Source organism: Marmota flaviventris, chromosome 5 (genome assembly GCF_047511675.1).
Source record: "Marmota flaviventris isolate mMarFla1 chromosome 5, mMarFla1.hap1, whole genome shotgun sequence".
NCBI classification, from domain to species: domain Eukaryota; kingdom Metazoa; phylum Chordata; class Mammalia; order Rodentia; family Sciuridae; genus Marmota; species Marmota flaviventris.
In genome coordinates this window covers 103579482-103595318 of record NC_092502.1, presented here as the reverse complement: position 1 = coordinate 103595318, position 15837 = coordinate 103579482, and the positions used below count along the sequence as shown (strand labels likewise).

The 15837-nt window shown below is 36.1% G+C and overlaps 1 protein-coding gene across 2 annotated transcripts in view; it reads left to right on the top strand.

Moving 5' to 3' along the window:
- The window catches only part of Scamp1 (secretory carrier membrane protein 1), a 105673-nt gene extending 92423 nt beyond the window's left edge, over positions 1–13250 (top strand). For both annotated transcript variants that reach the window (XM_071612470.1, XM_027927935.2), the window contains one exon: positions 10449–13250. In XM_071612470.1, coding sequence (XP_071468571.1) covers positions 10449–10613 — 165 coding nt within the window. In that variant the 3' untranslated portion in view covers positions 10614–13250. The remainder of the gene's footprint in view (positions 1–10448) is intronic.
- Positions 13251–15837: the final 2587 nt, after the last annotated feature.

Genomic DNA, 15837 nt, shown 5'->3' with positions numbered 1-15837 from the left:
GAGACGGGAGCCTACAGCCGCTCAGGTTCAGTGTCCTCACTTGCACTGCAAGCTGCCCGAGAGCAGGGCCTCGGTCACCTCTATGCTTTTAGCTTAGATTCCTCACATCTGAAGCAGTGATAGGCAGTGATTAGCATGTGATAGGCATTCAGATATTTATTGAATGAAAGAAGAAATGGGAATAGCTACTTTTATGGGGTTGGCATGAGGATGAAATGAAATAATAAATGCAAATTATGTGGCACAATTACAATTAGTTTTCCTTTTTGATCTTCTTGACTCACATTTTACCCTTTGATATTCAGGTTCTGGTTTAGGATTTTCTTGTGTTTTACCAGTAATCAGCTTCCTTAATTGTGAGGGCTGGTTAGGTGAGTCTGGGAAGAGAAACGAATGAATGGGCACCACCATCCTGTGATTTAATGGCCATCACATAGGTGAGGAAAGGGAGCAGAGGAGCACCTAGCCAAGTTTTGGAGGTCTTCCTAAGGAATTAAGTCCATTTTTTTTTTTTTTTTTTTTTTTTGCTGTTTTTTAAAATGAAATCTCACAGTACTGCCCAGGTTGGCCTTGAACTCCTGGGCCCAAGCCATCCTCCTGCCTCAGCCTCCTGATTACAGGGCATGTGCCATTGTACCCAGCTATGCAGTCTATTGAAGTTTTGTCTCAGCTGAGGTACAATGACGTCTCTCTATTATTGTAATTATCTAAATAAAGGAATAAGGATAAGAGAGTAAGTAGGTCCCAGACAGTGGGCATATTAGTTCATATCTAGTCACAGAATGTAACATGGCAAATTTAGGGACTTACAAATAGGTCAGAATGGATGGAAAAGGAAGTTGGTGTATATATTGGGGCAAAGAGAAATGTGGGGTGTTGGGAGTTGAGAGTGAACATGTAAGTGCAGTTCTGTCCTGCAGAATCTTATTGACTAGGAAACCTTGTTAAGAGGTTTGAATTGTCTCCATAAAGAGGTGGTGAGCCATAGAAGAGTCTTAAGGAGGAGAGTAACTGAGTTGATCTGATTTGAGTTTTAGAAGGATTATTCTGAAATAGATTTGGGATTTGGGGAGCAGGGTTCTAGTACTTGGAAAAACCAAGGCTGGGAGATGGGCTAGGCAGCTAGTTAGTAATGATGTTGACTTGAACTAAATGTAGTTCAGTCACAGTAGAAAGTGAGCAGGTAATGATTATTAATTCAGCTTGGGCTTGTAAATAGTAGATAAATGATGCCCTCCAAGTTTTTAGATGATGGGCCTTTCAGGAAGGGAGAGTATAAGAAGAGCAGGTTTGGAGATCAAGGTGGTTTCAACCTTTTATACAGGGAGTGTAAAATACTAGTGGGACATTAAAGTCTAAGTATTTGGTAGGCTTTTGGATATACAAGTAAGGAGCACATGGCCTGGATTTCTAGACTGGGAAGTATCATCTTCCTAAAGTAAGTGAAGCCTGGAAAGCACATGGAGTGAGAAGAGGGCCAAGGGCGGAAGATGCCCACCATGAGTCTGCTCTGGGAAGCGTGGAGAGAATTTTAACTAGCAGTAGTGTGTGTGGCGGGGGGAGGGGGGATAGGTAGAACAGCTGATCTGGAGAGTCAGCATGGTGGAAGCGTTCATCCTCGGCTGCTGTGTAATGGACTACTAAGTGCAGTGCTCCAAACTCCATCCTGGAATTCCCTTCTCCCCCATTTTCCAGGTACTCCATTTTTCAGGACCCAACCCATGAATGAAATAGTTGTAGAGATGTGCTCATATTCATAGGCCAGGCATTCAAAAAATATGACTGTTTCTCAAATAAAAGAATTGATCTTGGAATTATGTTACACACTCTGATATTTTGGTTGATTTTTTTTTTAACCTCATAGTTAAAGAAGTTATCAGCTACCTCATTTTATATGTGTACTGTCTGTTGGTGCTGTCCAAATCTTTAAGCTAACCTGGGGGAGTAGGGGGAACCAGGGGACACCAGGGATTGAACTCAGGGGCACTTGACCACTGAGCCATATCCCCAGCCCTATTTTGTGTTTTCATTAGAGACAGGGTCTCACTGAGTTGCTTAGTGCCTCACCATTGCTGAAGCTGGCTTTGAAGTCATGATCCTCCTGCCCAGTCACTGGGATTTCAGGTGTGCATCACCACGTCCAGCTAGGATCTCATATTCTTTACCTGTGAAACAAGGAGTTTAGATGAAGTGATTTTCTGTATCGTTTATGAAGAAGAAGAAATGGGAATAATACATGTTAAAGTATAATCTGAGGTGGCTTTAGTATTTTAATGTCAGACATTTCTCTTACAATGATAGAAATTGAGATCCAAGAAAAACACTGATTTCTTCTTTTTTCTTCCATAATTGCTCAAAATTGGCTATTTAATAACACACACACAAAATCTTTTGGGGGTATGTAGCATAGTTTATAACCACTAGGGGTCATACTCTTCATAAACAGTTAATGCCCTTGAAAAGTTACCTGTGCACACTATTTTGGTTCTAGAATTCTTGGGTTTTATAAGGCTGTTTCTCTTTCCAGATCCAGCCAATTGTGGCTCTGTGGTATATGTCTGTTTTAATGGAAAGGAAAGCAATACTGAGAATTTTGTTGTTACTAAGTTTTGCATAATTGGAATAGGTTATCATTATTATATAGAGTACCCCAAATGTCTGTATTTCTTCCATAGTGTCATTTTATAATCCAAGTTTTAAGTACCGAAACAATATATGCCTCTTGAATATCTTCATAGATAAGGAAACAATTCAACCCTTATTTTACACAAATAGATTTCCTCTGTTTTCTCTCTGATTATTTCTTAATTATCTTTTTTTTAAAGGACTGATTTCTGTAGTAAACTATTAGAAAGAATAGGATAATATTTTGGGGCCAAAGGAGAAAATACCATAAATGGGTCCACCAACAATAAATAAATGCTTCACAGGAATTATTAGAGAAATCCAAAAATTTTTCTCTTCTTTTAACTGGTAAAAGAGTTAGAATGACTTAATATAGGAGTGACTAATAGATACTTTCTTTTTCAGTAAGTACTAGTTACTAAATAATTTGTATTCTTTTGGAACATGACTTTGATTTTCTTTTCCATGAAATTTGAAAACTTATTTATGAATTTTCATGTCCACATTAATAAAAGTTATTAATGATTTTTGCATCTCCAAAGAATTTTAGGTAAATATTATTTCTATTTGCTAATAATGAAATTTGTGTGTTTTAATTTTTTTTCATTTACTTAAATGTCTATTCAGCAGATATTCTTTTAATATGTGTAGGAGTATGGAATTGGGCATATGATCCAGAATTCATTAAAATTGGTGTTTTACATAAGAAAATGCTTTGTGAACATATTCTGTTATATATAAAATGATAATCTTCTTAGATTAAAAGTGACTATTCGCGTGCTTCTAATCCCAGTAGCTTGGGAGGCTGAGGCAGGAGGATTGCAAGTTCAAAGCCACCTCAGCAAAAGCAAGGTGCTAAGCAACTTAGTGAGACTCTGTCTCTAAATAAAATGCAAAATAGGGCTGGGATGTGGCTCAGTGGTCGAGTAGCCTTGAGTTCAATCCCCATACAGGCCCGTCCCCCGCCCCCAAAAAATGTGACTTACTTTCTTTGAAAATATTGTGCTCGGTGCTCATTCTCCCCCAACTTCTGGACCTAGGATAGAAAGCTAATAATTTTACTGTTTTTCTAGAGTCACATATAGGCATGCTACTCTTTTCTCTGTCTGTACCTTTCTCAGAATGATGCAGCATTATAGTCTTTCCTGATTAGGAATCAATTCCAGATGACTCACATTGCCCATTAAAATGCTGATCCAGATACTTATCATTTTCATGCAGAGGACACCGAGTATGTGGAATAATACTTTTTGAATTCATAGGGAAAAAAAATGGCCCTCCTGAGCAGTTTGTTTCGATACTAGCCTCAGTTGGTGTCCTTAGTATGTTTACTTTAAACTCCCCACCTTTTAATTTTGCCATGCTGGTGATAGAACCCAGAACCTCACATATGCTAGGCAAGTGCTCTACCACTGAGCTCCCCGCAGCACATAATTTTTATTTTCTTTTTCAGTAAGTACTAGATACTTAGTTGATACTGACTCTAAGTTAATATGTTATTGTGAATTATCTTTACTTAGACATCTTCAAATTTGACATATTGCTGAGTATTTATAATGCTGTTACATGATACTTCTACCTAAATCATCCTATATACACATTTGAACAACTATTAAAATATAATTCACATATTATGCAGTCACACATTTAAAGTGTGCAATTCAGTGGTTTTGATATATTACATTTTAAAAATCATGGCAAAATATATATAACATAAAATTTCCATTTGATGTTCAACATCTTTAGCAATTAGAGAAATGCAAATTAAAACTACACTGATGTTCCATCTCACTCCAGTAAGAATGACAATTATCAAGAATATAAGTAACAAGCAAATGTTGACAAGGATGTGGGGAAAAATGTTCAATCATACATTGCTGGTGGGAACTGCATTTTGGTACAACCACTTTGGAAAGCAGTATGGAGATTTCCTTAGAAAACTTGGAATGGAGCCACCATTTGACCCAGTTATCCCACTCCTTGGTTTATAATGAAAGGAGTTAAAATTGGCAAACTACAGTGATGCAGTCGCATCAATGTTTTATAGCATCTCAATTCACAGTAGCCAAGCTATGGAACCAATGTAGGTACCTTCAACAGACAGGATTTTAAAAATCCTGTACACTCATATACACAATGAAATATTAATCAGCCATAAAGAAGAATGAAATTATGGTATTTCCAATAAATGGATGAAACTGGAGGCTAACATACTAAGTGAAAAAACCAAAGGCCAAATGTTCTCCCTGATATGTGGATGCTAACCCACAACAAGAGTGGTATAGAGGGGAAGAACAGAAATTCATTGGATTAGACAAAGGGGAATGAGGGAAGGGATGGGAGATGGAAACAGGAAAGACAGTAAGTACAATGAGTTGGACAAAACTTTCCTACTCATATGAGTACGTGGCCAGTGTAACTCCACATCATGTACAACCACAAGAATGGGATCCTAATTAGAATAAGTTAATACTCCATGAATGTATAATATGTCAAAGTATACTCTAATGTATATCTAAAACAAAATTTAAAAATTGCCATTTGAATTATTTTAAGGGTACAAATCAATGGCAATTGCAGTTTTACAACCATTACCACTGTCTATTTGTAAATATTTTTCATTACTCTAAACAGAAACTGAAATTATTAAGCAATTACTTTATCCTCCCTACTTCAGCCCATCACAATCTCTAACATATGTCCTGCCTCTCTGAATTACCTGTTCTAGATATTTCATATAAATGGAATCATACAATATTTTCTTTTTGTACTTGGCTTATTTAATTTAGTATATTTTTTTCAAGGTTAATCCATGTTGTAGCATTGAATAATTGTATACTGAACATTATTCCACTATGTATATGTATATACACTATATTATTTAATCATGTGTGGGACACTTTTGTGTGTGTGTGTGTGTGTGTGTGTGTGTGTATGTGTGTGTGGTGCTGGGGATCAAACCCAGGGCCAATGCTAGTCAAGTGCTCTATCACTGAGCCACATCCCAGCCCAGACACTTGGTTTTTCCCACTTTTTGGCTTCTGTGAATAATACTGCTTGTGAAGGTTGGTCTAGAAGGAACTGTTTGAGTCCTTGCTTTCACTTCTTTTGTGTATATACCTAGACGTGGAATTGTTACATGGTCATAATGGTAATTTTCTGTTTAGCTGTTTGAAGAACCTCCAGACTCTTTTCTGCAGTACCTATATCATTTTACATTCCAATCAGCAGTGTTCTACATCCCTGCCAGCACTTGTTATTTTCTACTTTTCCTGGTAGGAATGAAATAGTATGTTTGCTTCTAGAACACTTAGCCTCTGAGGTAACTGCAAACTAACCATTTTACCTTGTAACACAGGAAGTCTGTTAGAGTCGTATTGCACTTACTTATTTGGTAACTTTTATTTTTAATAATGAGGTCAATATTGGACCATTTAATTCCAGATAGGCAAATTATTATTCAGTGACTTCTACTGCAAGTTACTATGCTATGTCTTATAAGGGGGTGTAACAACAAGTAAAAAATAGCCCTTTGCCCTCAGATAACTAAAAGCATGTGGGTATGAGACAAGTAGATGAACCCTGCAGAAGAACAGTGTACATGCCCTAAGCTGTACAAAGTGCTGGAGGTGCTTGCAGAAGGGAGAGCACAGCTAGTGCAGGCACAGGAGAGGACAGAGCAGCAGTCCTGAGATGTCAAAGGAGGAGTGGGTTTCAACTGCATGAAACTGGGTTATGAAAAGAATATCTGACCCTATCTATGGGCAGGAGAGTTCATACTGGGTTTCTAGGAAATGTTTAATTAGAAAAATGTATACTTAGAGATTCATATGTTTTTTAAAAACTCAAAACAAGAATGTGGAAAAATAATTTTAAAACTCATTTTTATTTTACTAGCTTTTATAAAAGTTAAAATAACTTTGATATGACAGGGGTCTTATATTAATAGAAATGTGATTTTCTTTCTCTCTCTCTCTCTCTCTTTTTTTTTTTTTGGTACTAAGGATTGAACTTGGGGTACTCAATCATGAGCCATATCCCCCAGCCCCTTTTTTGTATTTTATTAGGACACGGGGTCTTAGGGTTGAGTTGAGTTGCTTAGGGCCTTGCTAAGTTGCTGAGGCTGGCTTTGAACTTGCGATCCTCCTGAGTTGCTGGGATTACAGGTGTGTGCCATGGCACTTGGCAAAATGTCATTTCTTGAAAAGGTATTCTACCTGCCATATTGGAGACATGTGTTTGGATTATTTCATATAAAGTGCCATGGTTCTTCACTTTCTGCGGTTTACAGCTTTTTGTTGCCATACACAGCCACAGTGAGCGCGCAGGCACATGAACAGAAACAGGTGCATCTCCACCTGGCTGTGACGCTTATGCAGACACTTTAAAATTAATTTATATTATTTAACTTATTGGTATATATTCTGATTTGATCCATAGGTAAACTCTGAGGAGCAGATAGGACAACACATATTCTTGTTCTATGGGATGTAAAGGTGAAGTTTCAAATGTTGATCAGTCAGCTGGAAATTAGAATTAGTAGATACCAAATCTGTTGCCCTTCCTGTGATACTTACAGAACTAAATATTAAGGTCAATACATTTCTCATAAATAGGAAAGATTGCAAGTATTTAAGTTGTTTATTTTATTTTTTGGTATTGGACTTGAACCCAGGGGCACTTTACCACTGAGCTACATCCTCATTCTTTTTATTTTTTGAGACAGAGTCTATGTTGCCAAGACTGGATTCAAACTTGTGATCTTTCTGCTCAGCCTCCTAAATTGCTGGGATTATAGGTGTGTACCACTGTGCCCAGCTATTTTTTTTTTTAAATCATAGTTCTTTAGCTAGGCATGGTGATGCACACCTGTAATCCCAGCGATTTAGGAGGCTGAGAAGAGGGATACAAGTTCAAGACCTGCCTGGGCAACTTAGAAAGACCCTGCCTCAAAATAAGAACTAAAAAGGGCTGGGGCATAGCTTAGAGATAGAGAATCCCTGAATTCAATCCCCAGTACCAAAAAATAAAATGAAATGAAATAAAATAAATATTATAGTCCTATGTGTTAAGGTTTTGTCCCTGATTTCCTAAGAAATGTGAATCATTGCTATATATACAGCTGAAACAGCAGGACAATAAGTCTTTTGAAATGTTGATCATCATGATTGGCTTATTATCTTTCATGGGGCCCTGGAATAAAGAAGTCACCCTTTAATGGATTTATATCCATTTGAGCATTATACACAGAATATGTATGTGGCCTTTTCCCTCTAGGTGGCTCTCTGGGTCTATATGGATATAGACTGTTGGAAGCATATGCTGCTCCTTACCTCTCTGCTCTGCCAGACTCTGGGTTACATTTTAAGTAATTAAACCCTGATGCCATGAACACATACACCAGCTGATCAATTTAATACAAGTTTGAGAAAGAAAATAATAGTGAAACAAGTTCGAAGTCACATTTATTTGTTACATGCCCACAGACTTGTGGGAAGAGGGGATGGGACTGGCGAGTGGACTTGTACTTGCATTACACTGTGACTGGGTTTAGTGTGTAAAGAAGGTTTATTAAATTTCTTTAATACACTTATTTTCCAGGATCCAATCATTTGTACTCACTGTGACCTATATTTCTCCCACATAGGAGTAGTAATTTGTTTGTATCTTTAATTTTCTATGGAAAACTTGGTTTGAAAAGGGAATAAAAATAATGACTTCTAAACTTACGGTAGTGCTAAAGTACTAGGGAAAAAGAATTGGAGGGTTTACCAGTGTGTGTATTTGTTGGTGCTCTTTCTCTCCCTGACCATTTTATACTTCAATCATAGTAATATGGCATTCACTTTCACCACTACATCAGAAGTACTTGGAGCTGGCTGTGTCTTTGTTTTTGCTTTTGTGTTTTTGTACTGGGGATTGACTCCAGAGCCATTTTATCATTGAGTCACATCCCTAGCCCTTAATATTTTTTGAGCCATGGTCTTGCTAAGTTGCTTAGGGCCTCACTAAGTTGCTGAGTCTGGCTTTGAACTTGTGATCCTCCTGCCTGAGCCTCTTGAGTCTCTAGGATTATAGGCATGCGCCACCCCACCTGGCTGTCTTTGTATTTTTATCTTTTACCCAGGATTTCATTCTTGAACACAGTTTCTTCCCTTGGCATTAGTAAGAAGAACCTGGCTGTTATTGCCATTTCTCTTCTAATCATTCCTCCTTGCTTTAGATGCCTTTCAAATACTAGTACCTTAATAGGTTTCTGTATCTGACTTTCTTTTCTTTCTACTTTATGTTCTTTAAACACAGTTTCATCCAGGCCAAGATTTCAGCTACCATTTATATGGTACCTTAGTTCCTTTGGGCTACTCCAACAAAAATATCATAGATTGGGTGACTTAAAGAACATTAAAAAAATTTTTTTCTCACAATTCTGGAGGCTGGGAAATGTAACATCAAGGCACATTAGAGAAGATTCAGTATCAGGTTGAGGCCTGCTTCCTGATTCAAAAATTGCCATCTTCTGTGTCCTGATGTGGTAAGAGAGACAGGAGAGCTCTCTCTTATAGAGCACTAATCCCATTCATGAGGGCTTCACCCAAGTGCCTACCTTCCACTACCATCATATAGGGGACTGGGATTTCAGCATAAGAATTCCGAGAGAGAGAACACAGATCTTTAGTTGATAATGTATATCAGTGGTTTCCAAGTTCATGTCTTCAGCCCATTCCTCTCCTGAACTCCAAACCAAATCTTCACCTGCCTGCTGTAGTAGGCCAAAAGTAGACATTCAGTAGACACTTGTGGAGTAAATGAATATTTAGAACTTATCATTTCCCTTCCCCCCAGATCAGCCTATCCTCTCTGAGCTCTGTCTTCTTGAAACTACTTCCTGGTATCTGTGCTTGACGTGAGCTGTGACCTATTCTACTTTTTCTTATTCCACATCCACTTGGGTGTACTTAGCCCTTCCTAAAACATGCATTGACTGCATTTGGGGGAGCCTTCTAATTTAGTTCTAATCACAGTGCAGTTTAATTGCTGGTTCACTTATTGCCCACCCCCAAAGTTTTTAGTCATGTAATGAACGCTTGTTTTAATTTACATTATTAGTTTCTTTTTAAAATTTGTGTTAAGTGGCTCATGATATGTACTGATGGGCTTCATAGTTTGAGTATGCAGCTTAAAATGATAGAAAAGTTTTGAACCCTGCTCATGAAAATAAACTTCAAGATTTTAGTAGCAGATCAGTATGGAGAGACAATTCCCCACATCATTTCTTCATAAATCCTTTAGGACTTATTATACCCAAAATGTTAAATGATATAGTGGACAGCAACAATATGTTTATAGTGCTTTCTTTGCTAAATGATCAAATGGTATCACTAGATTATAATCATGCTGTGTATGTGACCAAATTAGAAATAGATATGGTATTGTTCTCTTCAAATTGTCTGGGGCCATAAATTAAAGTCAGATTGTCTCTTTTGTTATGTTTAAACCATTCTGTTCTAATGTCGTTCATATCTTAATGAACTAAGTACAAAAGAAAACATAGCTTTTGTAGTTGGTCCAGAAATTGTTCTTTAAATTATTTTTGGTTCTAGTTACCATAATTATGTCTTCTGCTTGGGGAAGAAAATAAGAAACCTGTATTTGGAAAACATTTCAATATTCGTGCCAGCATGGTGGCTATTGTTCCTGACCATAGGAATCCTGACTGGAATCTAGTCCTTGTATCTCTGAATAACATTGAGATTAATTTCAAGCTGCTGGAAGTGAATGTGTAGATTGCTGCTCATCTTCTCCACTTTCTTGTGCCTCCGTAGGTACATGGACTGTATCGCACAACAGGTGCTAGTTTTGAGAAGGCCCAGCAAGAGTTTGCAACAGGCGTGATGTCCAACAAAACTGTCCAGACCGCAGCTGCAAATGCAGCTTCCACTGCAGCAACGAGTGCAGCTCAGAATGCCTTCAAGGGTAACCAAATCTAGAGAACCTTCCCACAGTACACTGTTACCTTTTGACTGTACTTTTCTCTCCAGTTACTGTATTTACAAATATTTTTATGTTGGAAACACACAATACACACAGCATGGATATTTCCCATTCACACGTGCATGGGCTAAAATCAGAAAAATGTCCTTGTCTTATTACTTGACCTAATAGTTTCTTAATATTTCAATGCCCCTTGCAGAAAAAAAAATATTACACGCTAAATAAATATTCTCCATATTTTTTGGGGGATGATGTTCAGCAAATTATTTCAGTGGTGACACACTGAAATTAATATGTTACTTACGATGAAAAAAGCACTTAGCACTAATTGTAGTTCTTTCAAGAATCTTTAGAGATAAGGATTACACATCGGAATAGTAAAGCAGTGTTTTGTTCTTTTTCCCCTATTTATATTGAAAGAAGTAGGCCAGCAGAGACTTATGGATTTTTAAATTGGCTCGCTTGTTACTAGTTTCAGTCACCAGTGAAGAGCCTGTGTGCTTTGGTAGATAACGTATATTTTATCTTCCTTTTATTTTATTTTTTGAGAGTAGTTGATATTTTGATAACAGTCTCTTATCTTGCATGGGTACTATGTTTCTTAAATTAAAAGACTTAGTATTTTGGGTTCTGTACTGCTTATAGTTGTAGAAGCAAAGGTTGTTTATGGAATCATAGAAATGATTTTATGTAATAGTTTCTTTTAAATAAAAATTTATTGGGGTACAATATGAGACTTTAATATAATATGCAGTGCATTATCCAAAAAGAAGGTAGTTAATGCAATGGAATGTAGTGACAATAATTCCTTTTATTTTATCTTTTAATTTTTGGTATTCACACAGTAAAATTTTACTGTATGGAGACTTCCATACATTCTTGTGGCTACTCTTTTTAATTGGACTGAGATTGTGTTTGGCAGCTTATTTTGGGGTGTGTGTTTGTGTGTGTGTGTGATTTTTGACAGAGGTATTAAAAGCTAGCCTAACTCTTGTCTATAAAGAACATTCAGTATTTAAGGGACTTTTCTTTTATTCTCTCATTTCTAGTGGCATTAAAAATAAAAAGACCCTAGCATTTCTAATATACTTGAATCCCTAAGTCACCTAAGTCTTCACTTTTTGAGACAGACTGAATACATTTAAAATTCAGCAATAGGAAAAACAAAACATTGCACCAAGCAAATAAATACAAATACAGTTAAATGCATTAATTGTGAACATAATCATGTTTAAATTGTTACTATGCAGCATAGAACTTCATTCTTATGGTATACATGGGTTCAAACTTTAAGTTGTTTTTAGTACAGATTAAATGAATCAAAAGCATTTGTAAGTGATGCTACTGTATTATGAAAGTCTTCAGCTAATTTTAGATTCTAGAATGACAGGTAGTGATTTATTCAACTTGATTTTCAGTAAGGATGGTCCATGGGACTCTATTATTTGAGACAGCAAATTCCCCTTTTTTAAAACATAAATGGTTAAGTCACTTTTATTCTCTTCCTAAATCTGGAATTAAAATAATTTCCTGCCGGGGGTGGGATGCCAAGTTCTTACTATTTATGAAGAAGCTCTGTGTGATACTAGGTAATGCAGATACATCCAGATGGTGTTTACATTTGATTTATTTGATACTTTATTGAGTAATAAAATAGTTGGAAGATATTTCTTCTATTCTGAAGAAAATGTGATTCAGAATATGAATTTAAAGCTGTTTTTATAAGTATTTCTGATCAATGATAATCTTCATCTACATTTTCAACCAACTCAGCACTTCCATTTTTTTAGAGCCTATAATCTTAATGAAAATCTGTTTCATCAGTGTGCTTTATTGAGGGTGGATTCTACAGACGTTCAAAATACTAACCACAGAGTACAAGAGCACTTAGAGCCACCATTGACTTATATCCCAAGTCCATTTTGTTTTTCTCTGAACTACAAATAAAAGATGTCAGATGATTTTGGAAAATACTATTATGTTTCCCTTCAGAATTGGATTGTTTCTCTTATGTAGAAATCCCCAAAGAATAATTCCAACCCACAATATCTTTTCATGAATAAATGGAGGAAATCCCATTTTAAAACCATTTTGGGGGTTAATACAAGTTTGAGAGAGAAATCATGGTTTGAAAAATACTGCATTGAGATGATGACAGTGCCTACAGTTTGATCAGATATGAAACAGCTTTAAATTCTTATATTCACTATTCTCTTAATAACCAGTAAATAATTACATTTTCACTCAGCAAAAAAATTGACACTTATTAGTGTTTTATATTTAAAGCTAAAAATGGCCCAGTATCCCAGTCCTAAAATGGTCTTCACATAGTAGGCACCAGGCCATTTTTCAGTTTGCAATATTAAATCATGGCTGTTTTATTTAAAACTACAGTTTGAACACTGGAAAATCATTGCTCAACGACTTGTAATTTGGAACTTGGACTCTTTGTCTAGGGTGTGTGTATATTTTGTCGGGTAGTAATACTGTGCTGCCATCATGGTGACTGTCCTGGTTCTGTATAAATGCCTTTCATCTGTCCCTCTGATGTTGCATGTTTTCAGTGGTTTGGAAGTTTTGTATATTTATTGTATTAACGCAGAGTGTCATAAAATAAAATACTGTTTACTGGATGTTTGTTTGCATAATTTAAACACTATATTAGCAGTGCAAAGACAGAAATGATAGGTTTAATGTATGTAGAAATTTCCCTTTTGATTTTTAAAAATCTGTATATAATTTTTCATGTGCTAAACACATAATATAAAAGATTTAGTTAAAAATCATTAGTAGCATAAAATGGCATTTTTTTTCCTGCTGCATTAGGCCTTTTTTTTTTTTTAAGTTGTCAATGGACCTTTATTTATTAAATGTGGTGCTGAGAATCAAACCCAGTGCCTCACAAATGCTAGGCAAGTGCTCTACCATCAAGCCACAAACCAAGCCCTATATTAGACCTTTACAGGTAGTAGAACCTGAGCTTTACTTTAATACTAAATATTTTGACTACTATAAGGTCAAAATATACAGACTATCTAGAGGTTAGATGGAACACTATTTTGTGGCCCACATATTTCTTTTTGGGTTAAATGGGTGCCTCTGTACCATTATTATATTGCTTGAATTGTGTTCTGTTTTCTAAACTGCTTACCTATTGTTATTTTATGTACTGATCAAAGTACCTATGTGTGTATTGGGTTTTTCACTTGGTTAGCTAAAGAAGATGTAAAAGTATAATCTAAACTCATCATGTTCATGGTGTATCTGATTTTGAGAAATACATGCTGAATTAAAATAGGAACAGTATTTTTTATTTTCTCAGTGTTATCTAAAAATGAATTTCAATTTTCACAATTTACTAGAAAAACATCTTATTCTGTAATTCATGTTGAGATAATATAGTGTTTGCATTTTAAGGGGATTTATATTGTTAGGCTAGTTGTTTTTATCTGTAATAACATAATAATGCTTTTATATTCATTGCTGTATCTTTTTCTGAAAACATTGACATCAACATCTAATTCTTTTATCTTTTTTGTTCAAAGCTATGTATAATGTGAGTTTATCTAAAGAATTGATTATATTTTGGACATTTTACCCTTAGTATTACCATGGGTATCATAAGCCATTTCACTATATCTCCTTCCATTTTTTCCTTATGAAAAATGGGCATGGTGGTGCATGGCTGTAATCCCAAAGACTCAGGAGGCTGAGGCAGGAGGACCACAAGCTCAAGGCCAGCTTCAGCAACTTAGCAGGGCCGTAAGAAACTTGGTGAGACTCTGACTCAAATTAAAAAAAAAAAGAAAAAAAAAAGGCTGGTGAGGATGTGGCTCAGTGGTTAAGCACCTCTGGGTTCAGTCCCCAGTACCAAAAAAAAAAAAACCAACCCCCCCCCCCCAAAACCCCCCAAAACAAACAACAATAACAACAACAACAACAAAAACAGTTCAGAGGAATTTGAGTCAATGTGATTAAGCTCTTTAGAGGTGAAAATAAGAATGATTAATTGAGGATGGTCAAAATAGCAAAGACCTCACTTTGATAGACATTTTCAAGTGCCATAGTATAAATATATTCATTTAGAGCATAGTAGCATAAATATATAAAACCTTAAATATTTGTTTAAAATATTTTGTTATTAAATTCCAAAGCTATATTCCAGTGGTCAAGTATTATGAAAAATGAAGTAGTTCCATTAAAATTTTAGGGCATATTTTACTTGTTTTATTGGTAGGTGTTTTTAAACCTTATTTTAAGGCTTTGTCACAGTATATAGAGAGCTAGAAAGAAGTCTACATATACTTTTTCAGCCAGGCATTGCTCCTGTCTACCCTGTATGTATAGATAGCTCTAATTTATCTAATTCAAAGATTCTGGGAAAATAGGAAAAGACTGTTCTCTAGTTTCCCCACATTTTCTATGGATTTTCATTTACAATTTAACTTTGTGGTTTAGGTAAGACAGTAAAAATGTCATTAGGACTGTTCAGTGGCAAGAGAACACAGGAGCCACCGTGTGGCAATGCAGTAAGTGTTAAATTTTATTTTTCTTCAAATTCCAATTTATTTTTTAGCTCAGAGCTTTTTGCACTCAACAAGACTGATGGTATGGTTAAAACACTCCTAACACTAAATCTATTTAATCTGTTCTCTAGTAGGGACAGAAAATAGTTGATTTCCTTCTACCTAGTGATTTTTCATATGATGCTACTATTGGATATTTCTATAAGATTACTCTGAATATTATCTTCTCTACATTCAAACAGTTCTTTGTGGAATCACAGCATGCAAGTTTTATTTTTGAACTTGTCATTTATTTTCAGTACTTATTTGGATGTAGTCCTGGAGAAGCTCCTCAACTCTTTAGTTTTGTGGGCCAATAACTCTCAAGATAAATGATGAGCCAAGTGTGATGATGCACACCTGTAATCCCAGCTTGTATTCAAAGCCAGCCTTAGCAAGTTGGTGAGGTTGTAAGCAACGTAGCGAAACCCTGACTCCAAATTAAAAAGGGCTGGGGATGTGGCTTAGTGGTCAACATCCTTGGATTCAATTCCTGGTGTGTGTGTGTGTGTGTGTGTGTGTGTGTGTATGTGTGTGTGGAGAGAGAGAGAGAGAGAGAGAGAGAGAGAGAGAGAGAGAGGTGTGTGTGGCTGTAGCAGTGGATTACTGTTGTCGATTTGTAGCAATCTTCAGGTGTCGAGCAGGGGGTAAAACA